Consider the following 23297-nt stretch of genomic DNA (forward strand, 5'->3'; position numbering starts at 1 on the left):
TGCTTTTACTGACAAGAAGTTACTCAATGTCTAACCTCAACCCTTTACTTCAGAAGTCTTGATCCCAGGTATCTCGCAACAACTTTTCACAGCATTCTTGAAAACAATTAGATGTTCAAAGTACGGGTGTGCCCTGGAGTCAATTGTGTGTTATATGAGGGGGCACTATTTGTACACAACCCCATATCCACTTGGACACAGTTGAGAAAGACCCTACTGCTCTGCTATGATTTCTAGGATCTTTTCTCAGTGGGAGCTCTGCATGTTCCTGTCTTATTTCCCATTATCACTGGGGTGCTAGTGGATACCATTGAGGGCTTCAAGACTGCTTGCCTCTCCAAAAGGGTTAAGGCATCGCCTTTCCTTCGTGGAAGGGGCACAGGAATACCTCCTGGAGTGTATGGGAGGCCACATTGCATTCCCACAGCTGTGCACCCACTACAGCTATGGAAAACTCTATTTCTTTAACATATCAGGAGATATTTGTAGCTGGGAGGTTTACCAGTATTCATTAACAAACAGAAAGAGAAAACCAGAACCACCAATCAGAATAAAATCCTGTCTCAATATGACATGGCTAAGTAAAGTCACAAATGAAAAGTCTTTCCCCTGAGGATTACTTTAACAGTGACATTTTATGCATATATTATATCTATGGAAATTCTTCTGTCCCACAAATATATGTTAAATATTTTGAGGGATAAACAGATTTCTAAAATACAGTCTCAGATTAGGGGAATTTATTCAAGTTAATTCTAAGTCTCTGAGGACTGAGTGGGGGGAAAGAAATGTTTGAAAGCAGTGCTGTGTTAAAGGAGGCAGCAATGCCTGTGGCCTTTGGGTAAACTGAGCTGACCTAGAGAAACAGTGTCTGGGAAGGGCCATCAGTCTCCCCCAAGGGTTCTTCAGACAGCTGATTCAGTGCACTGTCAGAAAAGAGACTCCAGCCCTGTAGAGGCCAGTCTCATAAAGAAGACTGGAGAGCCAGAGAATGTTCTGATTAACAATAGCTTGACCTGACCACGAATATTAGAGTGTCAACGAAAGAGGAAACTCTCATTCTAGTAGTAAAAGGAAGTGCAAGGGAAGAAGATGCAGTGCGTGTCCTCTTTGCCTCCCCACCTTTTAGATTTTACAAGGTGCTACCCATGGGTAAATATTCCTCACCCCACCCCTCAGGCAGAGAGAGGCCACAGCACTTGGCAGCAGAAGGCATCTTGCTGTGAATTAAAAGGCACCCCTCCCTCATGTGGGCATAGCACCCAGCAGGTTGTAAGGTCCAGGGAGGGGAACGACCTGTTTCCCAGCCCCTCTGGCCTTACAGGTGGAATTGTTTGTGCGAAACACAAATTACAGAAATGTACAACAAATCCCTGGCACCAAGTTCATACTTGGTGCTGTTGGGACTCAAGACACTTCACCCGTAAGTATGATGGTAGGAGACCAGAACATGCCACCCCAGAATATACTTCTTTGGCATATTTTGAGCTGGTTATTCTGAGAAATTGCAGACACAGGAGTGGCTCTGAATAGCTGTTCTTTTATGAAAGAAATCTATATCTATAAAGGAAAACAATTGTCATAGGAGTCTCACAAACCAGAGAAGATCTCATCACAGGAGATAAGATTGGAGGTGATATCTTACCCAGACAGACTCTGTCACAGGTGATCACAAATTCTTCTGAGAGATGCACTGAAACAACTTTTACTACTTATGAGGCTTTCTATCTGCATTACAAGATAGCCTTTGTTCATCATACATTTCTTCCCCTCACCCTTCCATAACCTGTTACCACCTCCCAGCCAGAGTCCCCAAACCTCTATTCCTTTGTGTAGCCCAGGGATTCTATATAAACTCCAATTACCTAGCCCTTCTTTGAGCCTTATATTTTGAGGGACTCCCATGCATATGTACATAATAAATTTGTCTGTATTTTACCGTATTGATCTGTCTACTGTCAGTTTATTTCATAGATTACATTATTGAAACTTCAGAGGATAGAGTCTTTTCTGTCCCCTACGGTGCTTAGCAAATGTTTGCAAATGAATGGATGAGTAAATGTAAAATTATATCAGAGGGTTTTCTCCTCAAGTAGCAATTACTGATGCAGTGAGATTTTATTTCATTATATTTATTTATTTATATTATATTTATTTTTTGAATATTTCTATTTTATTTAAGATGTTAGCAGAACTTCTAATGGTTATAGCAGGTAAACAAGAAAGGATTAACAAGACAGGACAACAAAAAAGAAGACAATAGGAAATTATCACTTAATATTTTAGTTTGTGTGCATTAAAGAAACTTTTTGCCAATTGTTGTAGCCTAGGTACTTTTCAAAGTAAGCAAGAAGAAATTATTCAATACTCAAGCACAATAACTGAAAGCTGTTGGACAGGTATGTGTGTGTGCACGCACATTCACGTGTCTGAACACATGAGTGTCTGCTGGAGGCTGGAGCCAGCTGTACCAGGTTCACAAGAGCCAGTTATGAACATCTTTTCCTGGCTCCATGTTCAGCAACTTCATGTTGGCAGCTTGAAACTGACCATGATGAGAGTACTTATGAGACTGACTTTTTTTTTAGGAAGGTTGGAAAAGAGCTGGTTTATCAGCCCACTACTATATGTGAGTGATCATTTAATTATATTCAAGCTGCAGTCTTTAGAGGATACACAATACTAAATTGTATATATACACAGATTTGGGTTACAGGCAACTTAAACCTATCTTTCAGTTAATCTTTTGTGTTATGTTTGTTATATATTTGAGACACTGGTATAATTTGATTTAAAATATTCGATACCCATATTTATAACATTATCTAAGTTATTGGGTTGTTTGCCAAAAATTACTTTAAATAATTTTTTATTGTATCTGTAGGCTATTCTATAGCCAAGTAGTATACAGAACATTTTTAGCATCTATAATTAGAATACCTATTTCCAGATTAACATAGAAACATTTCTGATGCAATGCGTTAAATAGAATAATTTTTAAAAATAGTATAGCCTTCAAAGATCCCAAGTATAGGGATACTAAGTGAAGGTAGATTCTCTTGTCTCTGTCCATATTTTAATACTTAGGCTCTGGGAACCTACCTCTTATAGCCTTCTCATAAACTAAACTTTTCCTCTTTTTGCTTTCTGATCATTTTCCCTTCTCTGGTTTTATAATAAAAGCATCCCTTAAATTCATGCAGCACTGCAGTTCTCCTGCTCCCAACATCCCTGACCTGTTGGCCCTTTTATTCCAGTATTTAGAAGGCAAAGCTGAAAGCAAGATGTTGGAGTTCAGGGAGAAGAGATCAGAGCAGCCTACTCACAGGCAGGCTAGGCTCCAGGAAGAAAGTCCTCAGGGCCTAGAAGAAGTGAACCCTCTTCTACAGACCCAGGAACAGGAGAGATGACACTCCTAAACTTTCTGAGACTTGCAACTCTACAGAGCAAATTTTTGGTGTAAGGTTTGTTTTCCTGTTTTATAAAAGATGGCTTTATACTATATATCTTATGGCTTCACCCGTTCATCTCATACAGAACCACACACACACGAACACACACACACACACACACACACACACACACACACCCCCTTTAGAAAATAAATGAATGTGTTGACTCAGAAATCTTATTTCCACATTAAGAGATGAAATATCATTTGCTTAGACAGAGTAGACATAAGAACAAGCTACAACAAACATACTTGATGTTTTGAAATGTGTAAAAAATTAAAGAAATGTTAAAACCAGTCTGCAGAATTTCACGTTGTTTCCTGTGATCTCCTACGTCAAATGGATGCAAGGACAGCAGCCAGCTCTGCTCTCCTGACAGGCTCCGTCCTGCGTACACCTACTCATTGGGAAGGAAAGCAGATGAGTGTCTCCCTCCAAACTCTTATGATGTTGTGCACTGATAAGAGGTGAAGGTATAATTTTGAAAACTTTTACTCATCAAGACTCCTTTGCAGAAATATCTCTTCACCTCCATATTCACCAGTTTTTGTTTAGTATTTAATAAATGTAACATCCTATGCAAGCAGATGAGGTTACAGTTGTTTGAGGAAATTCAGCTCTGAAAAAGCATAATCCCTCTGGAATTCAAAACCTTCAATTTAAACTAATTTTGGTTTTAACTACTGTTGAGTGTAAAGATAGTTTTAAGCCTGGGCAGCATAGTGAGGCCCCATTTCTACCAAAAATAATAAAAAAAATTAGCCGAGCGTGGGAGCATGCACCCGTAGTTCTAGCTACTTGGGATACTGAGGCAGGAGGATCACTTGAGCCCAGGAATTCAAGACTACAGTGAGCTATGTTCATACCATTGTACTCTAGCCTGGGCAACAGAGTGAGACCCTGTCTCTGGAAAAATAAAAAGTAAGATATTGTTTTGAAATATCTTCCTATAGATACACAAAACAATTTTTTTTCTATTTGGGAGCATTTCATTCAGAACACTTCTGCCCAATATTATATGGAGTTATTTTTCACAGGTGCTGCAAATATAAGACTAGACCACTCTTGCTGCTCAGGGAGTCCACAATCTAAGATAATTCCAACATACTTTTGGCAGTGCTATGATAGATCTATGCACAGAAAACTGGTATTATTTTCTGGCCTTTCCACAAATAGAAAATAGTGGAAACAAGTAAGGGATTTTTATGTTAAAAAACATTTAATCAAAAAATAATGAGAACTATCTGGATAGGAACATTTTTTTAAAAATTCATGGATTAAATTGTGTTCATTTTTTCCTCTTCCTTCCCAAGCAGTATGCGAAATGTTATTCCCAATCTCTCTCTTGCTAAGAGGCTCTTCTCTGGTCACAGGTGCTATCCTTGCTTGATGGGTTTCTCAGATGGTTGTTCTGAAAATGGGTTTGCTTCTGTGTTGGCAAACGTTTTGCAAAAGAAGAAAAACAATAACAGGAGGGAGAAGAGGAGGAACAGGGAAGGATAAAAGGATAACATTTTAAGATAAATACTTACTCTCCATGAAATTGATTTATAAAACAATGTCACCTCATTGAACACACGTGAGACAGGGGAAGACCTTTTTCACCATACAATAAATGTTAGCAGTAGGGACTTTGACAACGTAATAATGATGGCCTTACGAGCTATCACATAGCTAGTTCCTTGGTGAAGTGTTCATGGTAACGGCCAATTGAGTTATTTTGTGATTTTGTGTCTAATGCAAAATGACACCATGAGAAGCATTGCAATTGATAGGAATCACCGTGGTCTGCAAGCAAACTCCAGTGTGAATCTACTGTGTCACTTTTTCTGTCTCTGTCTAGAGAGGCTCTGTCTAATGGGAGATACACATTTGTATTTTTGTTACATGTGAACCTATTTTATTCTCAATTTCTATATGAATCCCTTTCAATATGATTGATAAGAAACCATACTGACTTAAAATAAACTGTTGTATCAGTAGATATTGCCAGAAAGTTTTATAAAAATTTAGTTATCTCCCAATTTTGTAATTGGTGCGTGAAGCTGATTTGTTATGAGAATTCCTATCAAAAATATTATCCTAGCATAAATTATCTTAGCATAATAGCTACAATGGATTCAGCCATGTCTTTATTATGGAAAAATAAAATAGAAACTAATATTAAAGTATGTACCAAAACATAATGCATTTAGAGTTTTTTTTAAAAAAGCAAACAATTTATTTTTCTTGCATACAGGCTAGCGTTAGGAGACGGAAATTTAAAGGGCTTCCATTTATTTTTGTCTTGCATAGCATCAAAGATAGATAAGTAAGTTTGAACATGCAAACTTGAAGTTACCTCTTACTTTGACCTTCCTCAAATGTAGGTATACAACGTCTGTCATCTAATGTTACCTATTTCTTTATTGATAAGACGTCACTGGGCTTTTTGTTTGTGTCTGTGTGATGGGATTGAGGTAGAAGGGAAGTACCCTAAAAAGGACCTCTGTTCTCTACAGAAGGGAAAGCTACAGGAATTGAAACTGATGTTCACAGATAGGACAATGCTGCTGTCATCTTTGCATTACATTTTCTATTATCCTTGGTCTGACTGTTTACTAGAAACACCAGCTTTCTGTAGCCTCAAGACGGTGAGAATGTCTTCTGTCGTGTACTTCTCGAAGCTGTTGCAGTGCCCTGTAGGACATTCTAGCTGTTGTCCTAAATTGAGATGACAGTGTTGCTCATATTAAATTGCCTTCTCACTTGGCTTGGCATGCTGGGATCCATATCTATTAATGCAGGAGTGTCCAAATGTCCTGCCAGGAAAGCAATTTGTTCCTCAGTAGGGCGTCAGGGAAGCAGCTGGTCTAAGAAACCATCAGAGGTGATGTTGGGGGCAAGTTGTGTTTTTCTTGATTTAATGGAAAATTCTACAGATCCATTGCCTCGCTTGTCCTCACCACTTGTCAGCAAGGCAGCACATATCCATCTTCAGCCCTCTCCTCTACCTCCCTCGCCCGTCTTCGGTCTCTTGTGGGGAGTCAGCCCTTCACACAGTCCAAGCTTTGGAATAGACATCCTGACAACAACAAACACTTTATTAATGGATTTTTTAACGCCCTGGGGAGGCAGCACAATTTGGCAGCATTCGGTTAAATATCACGTTGAAAACCAACTCGGCTTTTTAAGAAACACCTCTCCCAGGAGAAGATTATATACACACACACCGCATCAATACTCGCTGTCCACATCCCTCCTGCCACCCCACCCAGCCCCAACAGAGCTTTCTCTGGAATGAAACTCATAAAATTCAATATTCTCAGTTTGCATCTCTGTTCTGATGGAGTACATGTCTGATGACTAATCATCAACCAGAATGTCAAGAGCAATGCCTGGCCATCAAGGGCATGTTCATTGGGCATCAAGCGCATATTCATTGCATGCAAGGGAGGCTTGTCTGGAAGAGGCCTAATGAGCAAGAAATGTTCACCTGAGCTCTCACAGGAAAGCTGTTTATGGCCCCAGTAATCAAACTGAGAGGCCAGATAATCCAAAGGTGAAAACAGACCTCCCAAATGGGCCAAGGTGAAGACCAGCCGGCCACTCCCTGACCTTCAGAGCTTGCCGCATTAGTAATGTGTGTAATAAAGTGTTGCTGTCTTAATTAACATCATGGAACTATCCGGGATACTTTAAAATGTAGCAGTGATGCTTATATGAAGTGCATAGTCAGTGGTGATCTTTCTTTTCTTTGAGGGCAGAGTTTATTCAGGTTTTTGCTCAAATATGAAAATGACATGTTTAATACTTAAGTGGAAAGCAAGCTTCCCCAGGGCAACCACTGTGTCTTTCACACACTCTTCTATGCAGTTGAGTTTCTGCATAATTTCCATGGAACTGTAATACAATGGGATTTCTATCCTAATTTTATGCTTTGCTTTCGGTAATTTGTCAGACCTGCAACAATGGATGAGTAACAAATTCTTGGAAATGAAAAATATGTAATTCCATAGTGCAAAATGAATATATGTAGGCAAATGGGTAATGCGTTGCTCATATATGGTCATTGTTTATCACTCTCTTGTTCTTCATTTTGTCCAGAACTAGAAGTCTCCTGCTTCATCAACCCAACCTAAGACTCACCCCCAACTCTGACACTGTCTAATAATTGTCAATCTTGGTAGCTGTCTTACAACTTTGAGATCCTACTGAGGACAAACTCATTTAAGTCCCAGGATTAATAAGAAATCTGTCTTACGACTTTGAGATCCTACTGAGAACAAACTCATTTAAGTCCCAGGATTAATAAGAAATCTGTCTTCACATATGGGAGAAGAGGCCAGTAAACATGAGTTTATTAGTAATAATGCCCATTATACTATAAATACATTATACTATAAATAATAGTTATATGTTTAATTAAGCTCTGTAACTTTCTGTCTAACTGAACCCTGATTTCAACAAGCATTTATGGGTACTGACCCTATATCAGATACTAGGTAAGCATCTGTGATACAAAGATGACTATGAGGAGTTTCTTGTGTCTTTATGTAAAATGTCTTCACTACATTTTGATTTGGAAGACCAGCTTTCTCGTCATAAGTCAAGCCTACTCATCAGCATTGGAGTTCTCTTTTATCATAATCAAGGTATTTTGAAGATTCATCTATAGATTCATGAGCCTACTTTCAAATATGTTATTCAAGTCACCAATTAAATAAGACCCAGGATTCAAACTTTAGGGGATCTTTAGCCATAATCTTCTTTGTTAATATTTAACTATTAACTACTAACCTTTGGAAATATGGCCAGATATTTTTCCCTCCTCCTAGAACATTTCAAAATAAAGAATTAATTATTGGCTGGGCACAGTGGCTCACTCCTGTAATCCCAGCACTTTGAAAGGCCGAGGTGGGTGGATCACCTGAGGTCAAGAGTTTGAGATGAGCCTGGCCAACATGGCGAAACCCCATCTCTACTAAAAATACAAAAAAATTAGCCGAGCAAGGTGGTGGCCGCCTGTAATCCCAGCTACTTAGGAGGCTGAGGCAGGAGAATTACTTGAACCCAGGAGGCAGAGGTTGCAGTAAACTGAGATCATGCCATTGTACTCCAGCCTGGATGACAGAGCAAGACTCTGTCTCCAAAAAAAAAAAAAAGCATAGAGAGATTTGAGCATAGAGAGAAGCCAAGAAAGTGAAGAAAGCTCAGGAGAGTATCAACCCATCATGTACCCATCATTTGTCATCAAAGACTCATAAGCATGGCCTTCCATCAACTGTGCACCTGCCTACAGCAAGAAAATGCAAACCACAGCCAACCTCTACTGGTGAAGCTGTTATTGGAAACACAAGTTTCCTCAAGCTGTTCCTCCTCCCCATCCTCAATTAATACACTTCCTCCCTTTTGACATTGCTGCTGCTCCTCTTTAGAAAGAAATTCGATCAGCTTAGGTGATTTTTCTCTTTCACCTTCTAATTGTTACCAAACCCTGCTTGTTTGAGGTGGTTTCAGACTGAATGACAATGTGTTCTTCTTCTGATCCTGGGTGTGGGCAGGAGAATAAGATGGAGGAATGCGCTGAAGTCCGCTACTCTATTTCCTCTAGATTCTCTAAGGTTCTTTAAGAATTGCATCGTCAATGAAGATGATGGCTAAATGTAAAAAATGATCTTACCCTTCACGTAAATGGAAATTATTCAAGTACACCATGAGGACTAACCTTTTGTAAAATTGTAAAGAAACACATAACAGATAAGCTCATATCTTTTTGCTTGTTTACATCTCTTCCCTTTCATGGTGCCCTTGTAAGTTCTCCATCACACCTGCCTATTCCTCATCTCCAGCCCACATTCTCCTTGGGCTCAGCCCATCCAGATCTGATCATGCTGAATCCACCCATCTTTCAATGGTGGATTCCCTCTGAGCTCTCCATGCTTTGGAGGGAGATATGTTACTACCCTGATACTAATCAACATTGCTAGACAGGTAAAAGTCTGGAGGATAAGCTTAGTGCCCGGACTTCAGAGTAATTGGAGTCTGCATTTTAATGGAGGCTCCTGTCTCATCATTCAGAGCAATCCTGCTGGTATTTTCTACTAGATGAGGAGGGGAGATAGGCCCTTTATGCAGGCCTGCCGGAGGTATTTAAAGGTGAGCAGGATTCAGAGGGGAACCTTGAACAGCACTGCCTTTCTCTTCCCTCCCTCCCCAACTTGGAGAGGCAGACCCCCTCCCTACTTGGTATCGAACATTCTACTTTTTTCACTGACAGTGCAATCTCCCTCAATTAGCCTATACTCCCAAAGCAAAGACTTGGCAAGAGGGCTTATTGTCTCTGGGTGTTAAAAGTACATTGCACTATAAACGTCTGTGCTCTCTGTCTGAAGTCTCAAGAGGAGTTTATCATTTACTTGCATCTGGACACGAGGGCAGTTTTTTCCCAGAGATGTGTGCTCAGGCATTTCTGTAGATAGAGGGAGATTCTCTTGTGCTCAACCTTCCTCTCCCTGGCATTGGTGTGGAGGGCTGCTCTCTGAGTGACAGCTGCTTTCTATTTGACTCAATTCAGCCAGTGTTCACCAGGTGCCTCTTCCGTGCAAAGCAGCTGCCAGGGGCTACTATAGGTGGGTGGGATGCATAGCCAAGTGTCAAGGCACACCGCCGGCCCTCTGCAGCAGGCAGGAGGATGCATGGACACTTGCAATGGGCCCCTGGACAGGAGCCATGGTTCACCTCACCAGGGGGCTAGGTGAGTGGAGGCTGGGCTTGTGCTGCTGGGAGGAGGCCGTGGCGTTAACATTGCACCAATAATGCTCTTTGCCAGAAGGTGGTGGAACCCAGCAAGGGCAGATGTGAGTCTCGGTCCACCTCTCACCCAGAGCCCTGGGACTGCACAACCAGGGGCAGTGTCCAGTGCCACAGCAGCCCGCACTTGACCTCGCTGTCCAGGTTGGAGGTTGGCTACTAACTGTTTCTGGGCCCTTCTGCTGCTTTCCCTGCACAGGACACTGTTCGTTCAGTAGCAGTGGACAGCTTTGTGAAGTCCTCTCATCCTCTGGGAAGCAGGGCTGAGCTGTCCTGAGAGAATTTCCTCACCAGCAGCTATGCAGGGTGGGGGCCAGTCCCCCTCTCATGCACCTAGGTTGTCACCTCCCCTGCCCCATGGTGTGGAGTCACTGTCCAGCTGCCAGTGAGGGAGGCAGTGAGTGCCCCTGGCCCCATTTCCAGGCCAGTGACCTTCATCTAAGGTGTCTGGAGAGCTGGACCCACACATGCCCTCGTAGAAGCCAAATGTCCCTCCAGCTTGAAGCCACCATGCTGCCAACTTCTACCAGTCTCCCAAAGGAAATAATAGTCCTCTTGATTTCATTTCCGCTTTACTTTTTATTTTGAAATAGCAATAGATACACTGGAAGTTGTAGACATAGCACAGAAAGGCCCCAGGTACCCTTCACCAGCTTTTTCCGAATGGCTACCTCTTACATAGCTAGAGTACAGTACCAAAACCAGGAAATTGACTTTGTTACAGTATGTGCATATAGTTCTATTTATCACACATAGGTTTGTGCAACTACTACCTCAACTCTTGATTTCATCTTATAACTGTGTGCCTGGGTCTTTACCCAAGCAGAGCCCCATGAAACCAAAAGATTCAGTGGTTTTGATGCCCTGGGATGTCACCATATGAGTAACCAAATTTGGTGATTCTAGGTTGACTTCCTGCTCCCAGATCCATAAAGATTGGTCAACATGAATGAACCTGAAAAGACAGGTCAGTCATACAGAACCCTGCCCCAGCCAAACAAACTCACGCTTGTCAATCATGAGCTCATGATTGAAAATGTGCTCCCCAGATAAAAGAAGGCATCTACTCATTTTGCTTCCATGTTGCTGATAGAATTACTTTCTCTGTTCTGGCTTTCCCAAGGCAATTACAAAACCTGTTTGCTCCATTGTAAGTTGAAATCAACACTATTACTATGAACTCAATAATACTATATTTTTACCATAATTGGAAATAAATTAATCATTAAACCTGTGGATTAAATACAACTTTTAAAATGATACGTACAATGAGAAACAACTTACTGAAACCATCAATTCAATAAATGCATCCACTGAAATGGTGACTTATTTAAGAGTCATGTTCCTGTACTTTTCTTTTTTCTTTTTTTTTGTGTGTGTGTGTGTTTTTTGTTTTTTGTTTTTGTTTTTTTTGAGATGGAGTCTTGCTCTGTCACCCAGGCTGGAATACAGTGGCACGACCTCAGCTCACTGCAACATGCGCCTCCTGGGTTCCAGCGATTCTCCTGCCTCAGCCTCCCGAGTAGCTGGCATTACAAGCATGCGACACCACGCCCGGCTAGTTTTTGTATTTTTAGTAGAGACAGAGTTTCACCATGTTGGCCAGGCTGGTCTCGAACTCCTAATCTCAGGTGATCCACCCGTCTTGGCCTCCCAAAGTGTTGGGATTACAGGCGTGAGCCACCACACCTAGCCCACTTTTCTTCTTCTTCTTCTTCTTTTTTGAGAAGGAGTCTTGCTCTGTCACCCAGACTGGAGTGTGCAGTGGTGCAATCTTGGCTCACTGCAACCTCCATCTCCTGGGTTCAAGCAATTCTCCTACCTCAGCCTCCCGAGTAACTAGGATTACAGGCACCCACCATCACACTCAGCTAATTTTTGCATTTTTTTTTTTTTTTTCAGTAGAGACAGGGTTTCACCACATTGGACAGGCTGGCCTCGAACTCCTGACCTCAGGTGATCCACCCACCTCAGCCTCCCAAAGTGCTGGGCTTACAGGCATGAGCCACCGCACCTGGCCCACTTTTCTTAAAGTAACACCTTGGAAACACTAGGAATGATCTAGCTCTGTTTTAAGGTTATATAGAAAAAAAGTAATGGAGTTGGGCGTTGTGTTAGCTGTACCATAATGAAGTTTCTTAAAAGCCAGCTTGATGGTTATTTTTAACAATTATAGGCACTGCTTACAGGTCACTGAGATAAATCACATAATGTTGAACTTTGCAGCCTTACAAGGAAAACAATTTTCTCCTTTACCAGAAATTATCAAGTTATTAATTTTTTTCAGTGCATGTGTGAAAAGCCATTAGCTTCTTTTTTTTTCTTTTCCTTAAATATCTAGCTGTACTAGGCGGCTGTGCTTAAATGGTGGTGATTTCCATTGACTAAAATCCCATCAGAAGAACCTTGAGGCCTGTCGAGGCGAAAGCTAACCAACTGCAAAGTGGATGCCGTCAGATTTGTCGTAGTGGATAAGGATGTAGAAGCCGAGAAGCACTGAAAATGGCAGTGTACTCAATTTTATCTTCCTTTATTCAATGCTGTAATCAGTCCTAAGGGTAATTTGCTTTAGTTACCGTAGTAGCAGAATGATACACTGTTTCAAATGAAACACACGTGAAATAACACAACTGACTCCCTGTTTTAGATGATCCTGCTTTAAATGTTGAGATCTAGCTTCTCATAGCCTAAGCATCCCACGACCAAATGCCCGAAAAATAAGATTCAACTCTAAAGGCAGTATAATCGTATAAGAATAAGCTCACCAAAATCACATTTACTATGAGTGCAATGTTACCAAAATATATGCACATGGATTAAAAACTCACAAGAAATCCAGAATCCAGAAAATTTACCAGGTTAATACGGTGATATTATGGGTCACTTTTGCTGTTTTCATTTTAAATTATCTCAACGCTGTTCTGGGTTTTCAGGTAATAGGAAGCGGGGAAACAGTTGGATGCTGATTTCTCATTGGTACCGTGCATATAAGAGATGTTCAGTAGATGCAGTTGGAGGAAGGTGTAACAATAAAAGCAGGACGTGTCAGTAGTGTGAGTGTGCCCTTTCATGGCACGATTTAGAAAACAGCCTGGAAGACACTGCACGTTGGCCTCATGCTTTTTAAAGGAAATAAGACGGGTATAGAGTTGCTTTTATGCATCTTGTGATGAAGATATTCCCCCTGGCCCATCTTTAACCAACAATTGGGCCTCTCAACTGCCACCTCAAAGTTCAGTCCTGCCTGAGACCAGGAGACATCCTTGGCTTCAGGGGAGAGGAACTCGGAGGACTCCCATAGTAGGCACCATGACAGCAGCACCAAGGAGCTTGCCGCTCTGGACTTGCACTTGCCAAGGGCAGGGTTCCTGGCCTTTCCCCAGTCTTCCTGGCACCAGAGCCCTTCTGGTCTCCTGGTTCCCATAGCAACAAAGTTTTCTTTCAGGCCCTAGTCACTGGGTCCCCTTTCCCTGGACCTAGTCTCTTTACAGTGAGGTCCCAGATACCAGCCTCTAAGCATCAGGACAAGCGGCCATCCCCCAACTCCGGTTTCCTGCCCACCCATCACCTCCCTCCTAAGCCAGCATGAGTCACAGACGCAGATCCTTAACCCTCTCTCACCTTTTGTCACCTTGTCCCTCGTGTTCAGATCTGTTCAAGCTCATCCTCAAAATAGCTGGCCTTGGTTTTATTCTGTTTTCAAACCTTGCCTTCTTCACCCTTTTTCCCCATAACTCCTATCACTCCCCAAAATAAAACTTTACTCCCAAAAGACTGTTCACAGTCCCAGTCCCAGCCTTATGTGGTCTGACCCTGTCCTGCAGCTCAGGCCCAGTTTGTTTCTCAAGATCATGACCACATTCACCATCCAACTCCTGTCTGTGCAGCCTGCCTAAAGAGTCCTTGCCCAGTTGAATAAATAAATATCTTTCATTTGCAGAAACCTTGAGAAAGCAAGGCCTCTGGGTTTGTTTTTTTTTTCCCACTCTCTCTACTCCTTTTTCATTGATTCTTTCATTCATTCAATCATTTTTTCTTTCAATCAATTGTTTATTTACAGTTCTTGAGATCCTAGTTGCACCAGGAAATATACTAGATAATAAGGTTACAAAGAAATGCATTTCTGCTTTGAGAAGATCGTAATTCCTGGGGTCCTTAAAATACGGCTGTTATGGGTTGCACCAGAATAAACCAGAAGTGGCCAAAGCAATCAGTGAAGCTCCATAGACTCCCACGTGGATCCTACCAAGAGGCAGGGAGCAAAAATCAACACAGGAACTTGTAAGAGGAACAAGGTCTGCAGCCTCTGAAGAAGCACGGGGAACCTCAGGATGGGCCTGGAGCCAGCCAGCAGAGGGGAGGGCTCCCGGCTGGTGAGGAAGTGGAACCTCATTCTTTGAGTAATGACTATTGGGATTCGGATTGTTACACAACCACCAACTTTTCATAAACCTTAATGATTCCCAAAATGCTGGCACATCAGTCGTCTTGATTAGTACCCTCTACAACCCTTTTAGGAAGGTATTCTATTTGTCACCATTTTATAGAGGAGGGAACAAAATGTCAGGAAAGTTACATAATTTCCCCCAGGTGGCCCAGCTTTCAGTGATGGATCTGGGAGATAAGGCCCCTCTCATGCTCATTGTAAAGTAGGGTTTTCCCTGCCTTCTCATGAGATGTCTTACAGGGGAAAGTCACGCTTAAGTTAAAAACAGCAGCAGCAGCAAGACCCATACAGCATGGTCAGGTAGAAAATCGCCTGCTAGAAGGATTCCAACTTCGGGTACCTTCATGTAGTGGCTCAGTTTGTTTACCTCCTTGCCCACATTTACCTTCAAAAATGTATCTTGTGAACAAACAAACAAAGCAGAGAGGGCTCTTTCAAAAAGAAAAAAAGAGGGCTGTAATCCCAGCACTTTGGGAAGCTAAGGCGGGCGGATGTCGAGGTCAGGAGATTAAGACCATCCTGGCTAACATGGTGAAATCCCATCTCTATTAAAAATTTTTTAAAAAGTTAGCTGGACATGGTGGCATGCACCTGTAGTCCCAGCTACTCAGGAGGCAGAGGCAGGAGAATCACTTGAACCCAGGAGACGGAGCTTGCTGTGAGCCGAGATCACACCACTGCACTCCAGCCTGGGTGACAGAGCAAGACCCCGTCTAAAAAAAAAAAAAAAAAAGGTGTATCTTAAGCTCAAATGGGAATATCCCATCACAGTTTGAGAATGTAATAGCTTAAGAGGCAGCCAATTTTTTTTTTTTTTTTTTTTTTTTTTTTTTTTTTTTTTTTTTTTTTTTTTTTGTGCACAACGTGCAGGTTTGTTACATAGGTATACTTGTGCCATGTTGGTGTGCTGCACCCATCAACTCGTCAGCACCCATCAACTCGTCATTTACATCAGGTATAACTCCCAATGCCATCCCTCCCTCCTCCCCCCTCCCCATAATAGGCCCTGGTGTGTGATGTTCCCCTTCCCGAGTCCAAGTGACCTCATTGTTCAATTCCCACCTATGAGTGAGAACATGCGGTGTTTGGTTTTCTGTTCTTGCGATAGTTTGCTGAGAATGATGGTTTCCAGCTGCATCCATGTCCCTACAAAGGACATGAATTCATCCTTTTCTTTGGCTGCATAGTATTCCATGGTGTATATGTGCCATATTTTCTTAATCCAGTCTGTCACTGATGGACATTTGGGTTGATTCCAAGTCTTTGCTATTGTGAATAGTGCTGCAATAAAAATACGTGTGCATGTGTCTTTATAGCAGCATGATTTATAATCCTTTGGGTATATACCCAGTAATGGGATGGCTGGGTCATATGGTATTTCTAGTTCTAGATCCTTGAGGAATCTCCATACTGTTTTCCACAATGGTTGAACTAGTTTACAATCCCACCAACAGTGTAAAAGTGTTCCTATTTCTCCACATCTTCTCCAGCACCTGTTGTTTCCTGACTTTTTAATGATTGCCATTCTAACTGGTGTGAGATGGTATCTCATTGTGGTTTTGATTTGCATTTCTCTGATGGCCAGTGATGACAAGCATTTTTTCATGTGCCTGTTGGCTGTATGCATGTCTTCTTTTGAAAAATGTCTGTTCATGGCCGGGCACGGTGACTCACGCCTGTAATCCCAGCGCTTTGGGAGGCCGAGACGGGCGGATCACAAGGTCAGGAGATCGAGACCATCCTGGCTAACACAGTGAAACCCCGTCTCTACTAAAAATACAAAAAATTAGCCGAGTGCAGTGGCGGGCGCCTGTAGTCCCAGCTACTCAGGAGGCTGAGGCAGGAGAATGGCGTGAACCTGGGGGGCGGAGGTTGCAGTGAGCTGAGATCGCGCCACTGCACTCCAGCCTGGGCGACAGAGCGAGACTCCGTCTCAAAAAAAAAAAAAAGAAAAATGTCTGTTCATATCCTTCGCCCACTTTTTGATGGGGTTGTTTGTTTGTTTGTTTGTTTGTTTTTGTAAATTTGTTTGAGTTCTTTGTAGGTTTTGGATATTAGCCCTTTGTCAGATGAATAGATTGCAAAAATTTTCTCCCATTCTGTAGGTTGCCTGTTCACTCTAATGGTAGTTTTTTTTTTGCTGTGCAGAAGCTCTTTAGTTTAATTAGATCCCATTTGTCAATTTTGGCTTTTGTTGCCGTTGCTTTTGGTGTTTTAGACATGAAGTCCTTGCCCATGCCTATGTCCTGAATGGTATTACCTAGGTTTTCTTCTAGGGTTTTTATGGTATTAGGTCTAACATTTAAGTCTCTAATCCATCTTGAATTAATTTTCGTATAAGGAGTAAGGAAAGGATTCAGTATCAGTTTTCTACTTAAGGCTAGCCAATTTTCCCAGCACCATTTATTAAATAGGGAATCCTTTCCCCATTTCTTGTTTCTCTCAGGTTTGTCAAAGATCAGATGGCTGTAGATGTGTGGTATTATTTCTGAGGACTCTGTTCTGTTCCATTGGTATATATATATCTGTTTTGGTACCAGTACCATGCTGTTTTGGTTGCTGTAGCCTTGTAGTATAGTTTGAAGTCAGGTAGCGTGATGCCTCCAGCTTTGTTCTTTTGACTTAGGATTGTCTTGGCAATGCGGGGTCTTTTTTGGTTCCATATGAACTTTAAAGCAGTGTTTTCCAATTCTGTGAAGAAACTCATTGGTAGCTTGATGGGGATGGCATTGAATCTATAAATTACTTTGGGCAGTATGGCCATTTTCACGATATTGATTCTTCCTATCCCTGAGCATGGTATGTTCTTCCATTTGCTTGTGTCCTCTTTTATTTCACTGAGCAGTGGTTTGTAGTTCTCCTTGAAGAGGTCCTTTACATCCCTTGTAAGTTGTATTCCTAGGTATTTCATTCTCTTTGAAGCAATTGTGAATGGAAGTTCATTCATGATTTGGCTCTCTATTTGTCTGTTACTGGTGTATAAGAATGCTTGTGATTTTTGCACATTGATTTTGTATCCTGAGACTTTGCTGAAGTTGCTTATCAGCTTAAGGAGATTTTGGGCTGAGATGATGGGGTTTTCTAAATATACAATCATGTCATCTGCAAAGAGGGACAATTTGACTTCTTCTTTTCCTAACTGAATACCCTTGATTTCTTTCTCTTGCCTGATTGCCCTAGCCAGAACTTCCAACACTATGTTGAATAGGAGTGGGGAGAGAGGGCATCCCTGTCTTGTGCCAGTTTTCAAAGGGAATGCTTCTAGTTTTTGCCCATTCAGTATGATATTGGCTGTGGGTTTATCATAAATAGCTCTTATTATTTTGAGATATGTTCCATCAATACCAAATTTATTGAGAGTTTTTAGCATGAAGGGCTGTTGAATTTTGTTGAAGGCCTTTTCTGCATCTATTGAGATAATCATGTGGTTCTTGTCTTTGGTTCTGTTTATATGCTGGATTACGTTTATTGATTTGCATATGTTGAACCAGCCTTGCATCCCCGGGATGAAGCCCACTTGATCATGGTGGATAAGCTTTTTGATGTGCTGCTGGATTCAGTTTGCCAGTATTTTATTGAGGATTTTTGCATCGATGTTCATCAGGGATACTGGTCTAAAATTTTCTTTTTTTGTGTGTGTCTCTGCCAGGCTTTGGTATCAGGATGATGTTGGCCTCATAAAATGAGTTAGGGAGGATTCCCTCTTTTCCTATTGATTGGAATAGTTTCAGAAGGAATGGTACCAGCTCCTCCTTTTTTGAATTTCCAGCTTTTCTCCCCTGCTTTTTCCCTATCTTTGTGGTTTTATCTGCCTTTGGTCTTTGATGTTGGTGGCGTACTGATGGGGTTTTGGTGTAGGTGTCCTTTCTGTTTGTTAGTTTTCCTTCTAACAGTCAGGACCCTCAGCTGTAGGTCTGTTGGAGATAGCTTGAGGTCCACTCCAGACCCTGTTTGCCTGGGTATCAGCAACGGAGGCTGCAGAAGATAGAATATTGCTGAAAAGCGAGTGTTCCTGTCTGATTCTTGCTCTGGAAGCTTCATCTCAGGGGTGTACCCTGCCGTGTGAGGTGTGGGGTGTCGGTCTGCACCTAGTGGGGGATGTCTCCCAGTTAGGCTACTCAGGGGTCAGGGACCCACTTGAGCAGGCAGTCTGTCCATTCTCAGATCTCAACCACGGTGTTGCGAGATCCACTGCTCTTTTCAGAGATGTCAGACAGGGTCATTTACATCTGCAGAGGTTTCTGCTTCTTTTTTTTAGCTGTGCCCTGTCCCCAGAGGTGGAGTCTACAGAGACAGGCAGGCCTCCTTGAGCTGCTGTGGGCTCCACCCAGTTCAAGCTTCCTGGTGACTTTGTTTGCCTACTTAAGCCTCAGCAATGGCGGGCGCCCCTCCCCCAGCCTCACTGCTGCCTTGCAGTTAGATCTCAGACTGCTGTGCTAGCAATGAGGGAGGCTCCATGGGCGTGGGACCCTCCTGGCCAGGTGTGGGATATAATCCCCTGGTGTGCCGTTTGCTAAGACCCTTGGTAAAGCATAGTATTAGGGTGGGAGTTACCCGATTTTTCAGGTGTTGTGTGTCTCAGTTTCCCTTGGCTAGGAAAGGGATTCCCTTCCCCCTTGGACTTCCCAGGTGAGGTGATGCCTCGCCCTGCTTCAGCTCTCGCTGGTCGGTCTGCACCAGCTGACCAGCACCGATTGTCTGGCACTCCCCAGTGAGATGAACCCGGTACCTCAGCTGAAAATGCAGAAATCACCCGTCTTCTGTGTTGCTCACGCTGGGAGCTGGAGACTGGAGCTGTTCCTATTCGGCCATCTTGCTCCACCCCCCTCGGAACTGAGGCAGTCAAATTTTTATTTCTGGAAACCAGTCTTTCATTTTCATGAGTCACCAAAGAGGAATATCCTAAACATCTGCTTTCCTAAGTGATTGGAACTTGTCCTGGTCCTGACCTGAGAAATCAAAACCATGGCAAGAGTGGTTCTGTGGAGGCCAGATGGACTTTTCTCTGAGATGCAAGAGGAAGGCAGGTTAATGTATAACTCCCAAAATTCTTATGCCTACCAGTATTGATGAAACCATGTCTAATGTTATGGAATATCATCAGCATGGATATTATTTTTAAAGCCTATAGATATTCAAAGATAAAGGGGAAAAAGCTGTGCCACCTTAATTTAATCGGAAGTAATTATGCTAACTTCTAACCCCCATAGCTATGTGCACCAGGGAGGTCAGGAGGACAGCAAAGTAAGAGTCAGGTGGACTTGCCTGTCCACATTTGCTCTACATAGTCACATGTGATCATTTTCTCCTTGTGTAGAACAATCATCTCACAACACTAAAAGGTAGAAAGAGCTTCCTCTTGGTTGTGTGATCATTTCGAGTGCAGGGTTAATGACAAACCTTGTAGACCCACTCACCAGGAATTTCAGTCCAAGCCAGGTGTGCTCAATATGGTGACCTGAAAGGAAGCCTACTCTGTTGACCATGAGAAATGGGCAGTTGTTAGCACATCAAATGTGTCATCCCTACCAATGAGGTGTCCCTTCTGGTGGTTTGTTCAATACTTCTCCAGCATGAATTTACTTACAATAGCAACACACTTCATCAGACTCATTTTTATCATACTGTTTCCCTATAATTTTATTATATTGTCTGTTATGCACCAGAGCCTCCCTTTTGGCCAAGTGTGTTTCCACTTCCGTTTGATTTTTCAGGGGAGTCATTTCCTTAGAGTTGTTTTAAACCATTTTTCTGGGCTTGGGATGTGCTGTTTTATCATATTTGCAGCATTCAGGGCTTTAGAGCATTTTTTACTAATAAAAATGAAACCACCTCTATTACTCTTTTAGTAATACTGTTCTTTGTAGACCTCTTTCCATTTTCAGACTTACATTGAATAGATTAGGTACACTTGTGTTCTTATTCCCATCAAGCTACTGTATAATTTTTGTCACTTTGGCTCTCGGCAGGAGATTCTGCATACAGTGACAACGATGTAGGCGTATGTGCACATGTGTGTCTGTGTTAGGGGGAAACGTGTGCCTGAGCCTTGGCTGAACCCTCACAGCAAGGCCAGCCTTCCCGCGGATCGTAATGAATGGAACTGCGGGAGCTGTCTCCGCTAAAGTGAGACATTCTTCTCCCAAACTAATGTTTTCTGTACCAGTTGGCAGATTTTTTTTTTTTTCCTGAGATCAACCCATCTGCCACTTTCATTCTGCAGTAACCTGGCAACTTGCAGTCCAGATCGTTCTGTTCCATCTTGACCCCTGGCCTGGGAATGCTGCAATTTAGTGATACTCCTTTAAAGGATTGTCTGGTCACTTGGGCAGGTCAGTGCTGTTATTTGCTCATGTCATGAGGGCTTAGTGTTCTCAAATAGATGGTGACAGTATGACCATAATTCCTAATGTGTCCAGTCAATTGTCATGGGCTGAAACCTTTCACAGAAATAAGAGTGTCAGATATGGCTGTGGAGTCCATGAAAGATGCATTATTATTTTGCTCATCCTTCATAATACTTACTTTCTTTATCCTTATTGCCAATTCCCCAGGAGTCTAGAAATGAAGGGATTTGTTTCCAGTTGACATCACAGTCTTAGGCCTCGTGGGGCTTATATTCTATTGGAAGGGAAAATTGATAAACACCAAGCATCATTTTGTTGCAAAAGTTTAAATCATCCAAACTATATATGTAGAAGCAGTCTAGATTGTGTTTATTTTCCTTTATTTTTTAAACTTACATCATATTTCCAACCTGACAAATTGAACTGCTCCTGCAGTGCCTTGATTTAAGCCTCATAGGCCAATCTCTTTGGGTGATTGTTTTGTCTATTTTTAAAAATCTCCACAAAGAACATTTATTTTCCTTCCTAGTAAACAATGTCATTGTTTACCTGTTAGAAATGTCTTATCAAAATTTAAGATAACCTGTCCTTTGTTATAGTTTGAGTCCATTACCCTAAGAGATTACTTCATTGTCTACGGCAAACAAAAGATCAGTGGCCTCTTTAAAAATAGCATTTTCCATATTGGAAGAAGAAAATCATGTCTGGACTGGCTTCTTTTGATGTAACAAAAACTATTTCCCTTATCCACGCTCAATACAGTCAACACCCTCTCCTGCAAAAAATGGCCACAAGGGAAAGGAGGGCCATTTTCAGCCCACTTCCAACAGAGACCAATCTCTTTCCAACATATTTCATTCAAATGATAGAGGATTATATCTTCTATCATTTGCTTTTACAAATAGAACATTGAAAGTCTTAACTTGCTATTATTTTCTTGAAGGTTAACAAAAACATAACTTCTGCTGGAATACCACTGACTCTCTTGGGTCTCTTAATACCCAGACTGGTTACTTATGCAAATAGCTTTGCTGTGTAATTAGGGTAAAGCATTTTGTTTAAATTGCCTTTCTATACCCAGAACTCTATCCTAGACCAACCTTTATAAGGGAATTGAACCTGCTGGGTTTGAAAATTAGAATACTAAGCACAAGTGGGTGCATTTCTTCAATGGGCTTCGCACTGGTCTCAGATTAACTGGAAACAACAACTTGATGTGGGGACCTCAGGGACAGTCACACTTCATGATGCCTCACATCCTGTGATGGTTGAGTTATTACAAAGCATCAAGAAGGTCCATCTCCACAGGTTTGCGTCATTTTTAGGAGCCACTGCATCTGGAATCTCATCACTAGAGAGTAAAGAGCTTAGGTTCCTGCCCTTTAAAATCTCCTCTTAAAACACAATTTTATAAAAGTGTTCATGTGTAAAGAATATGCCTCTCAATGGTGCATATGTCTTCAGAAATTTATTATAGAAATCATAAGGACGGTAGAGGATTAGCATCCTGGCAAGAGCACGAATTCAGGAGCCCACAGGCAAAACCTTGCTTGCAAATGCACCTTTTTGAGCCCACACAGGGTTGAGCTGCACAATGGATTTAATTTAAATTTAAATTTAAAATACAGATTTGTGATTCCTCTTTTTTTTTCGAGATGGAATCTTACTCTGTCGCCCAGGCTGGAGTACAGTAGCACGATCTCGGCTCACTGCAACCTCCACCTCCCGGGTTCAAATGATTCTCCTGCCTTAGCCTCCTGAGTAGCTGGGATTACAGGCGTGCGCCACCACACCGTACTAATTTTTGTATTTTTAGTAGAGACGGGGTTTCACCATGTTGGTCAGGCTGGTCTCAAACTCCTGACCTGTGATCTGCCCTCCTCAGCCTCCCAAAGTGTTGGGATTACAGGCATGAGCCACACTGCCCAGCCTTTTTTTTTTTTTTTTTTTTTTTTTCTCCAAGGAAGCTCCTGGTACACTAGATGGGCATTCTCATGTGAAGAAAAATATCAGCTAAACATGAAAGGCCATCCCCTCCTTTAAACAGCACCGGTGCTTCCAATCTGCCACCATGCCCACCTGGCTGCCCCCTATTCTCCAGGCTCCTCCCTGGCTCCAAAAGCCTTGAGTTTCTTACTCTCTTTTTGAGACTCTGCCATTCTTTTTGATCTCAGAATGGATCATTGTCTCTCTGCAAGGATGAATAAAAAGCTAATACTAGGACTAAGTGCTTTTTCTCAAGCACTGCTGAGAAAGATC

General features: G+C 42.0%; 1 protein-coding gene across 10 annotated transcripts in view; it reads left to right on the forward strand.

Moving 5' to 3' along the window:
* Positions 1-23297, forward strand: part of PRKN (parkin RBR E3 ubiquitin protein ligase) — a 1377649-nt gene that overhangs the window by 1191897 nt on the left and 162455 nt on the right. Inside the window, exon 10 of one of the 10 annotated variants that reach the window (XM_011750982.3) lies at positions 3258-8596. The exons of the other annotated variants lie outside the window; for them this stretch is intronic. Coding sequence (XP_011749284.2) covers positions 3258-3410 — 153 coding nt within the window. The 3' untranslated portion in view covers positions 3411-8596. Of the gene's footprint in view, positions 1-3257; positions 8597-23297 lie in introns of those variants that run through there. 10 annotated transcript variants of the gene reach the window in all.

The sequence above is a fragment of the Macaca nemestrina genome, chromosome 5 (genome assembly GCF_043159975.1).
Source record: "Macaca nemestrina isolate mMacNem1 chromosome 5, mMacNem.hap1, whole genome shotgun sequence".
NCBI lineage: Eukaryota > Metazoa > Chordata > Mammalia > Primates > Cercopithecidae > Macaca > Macaca nemestrina.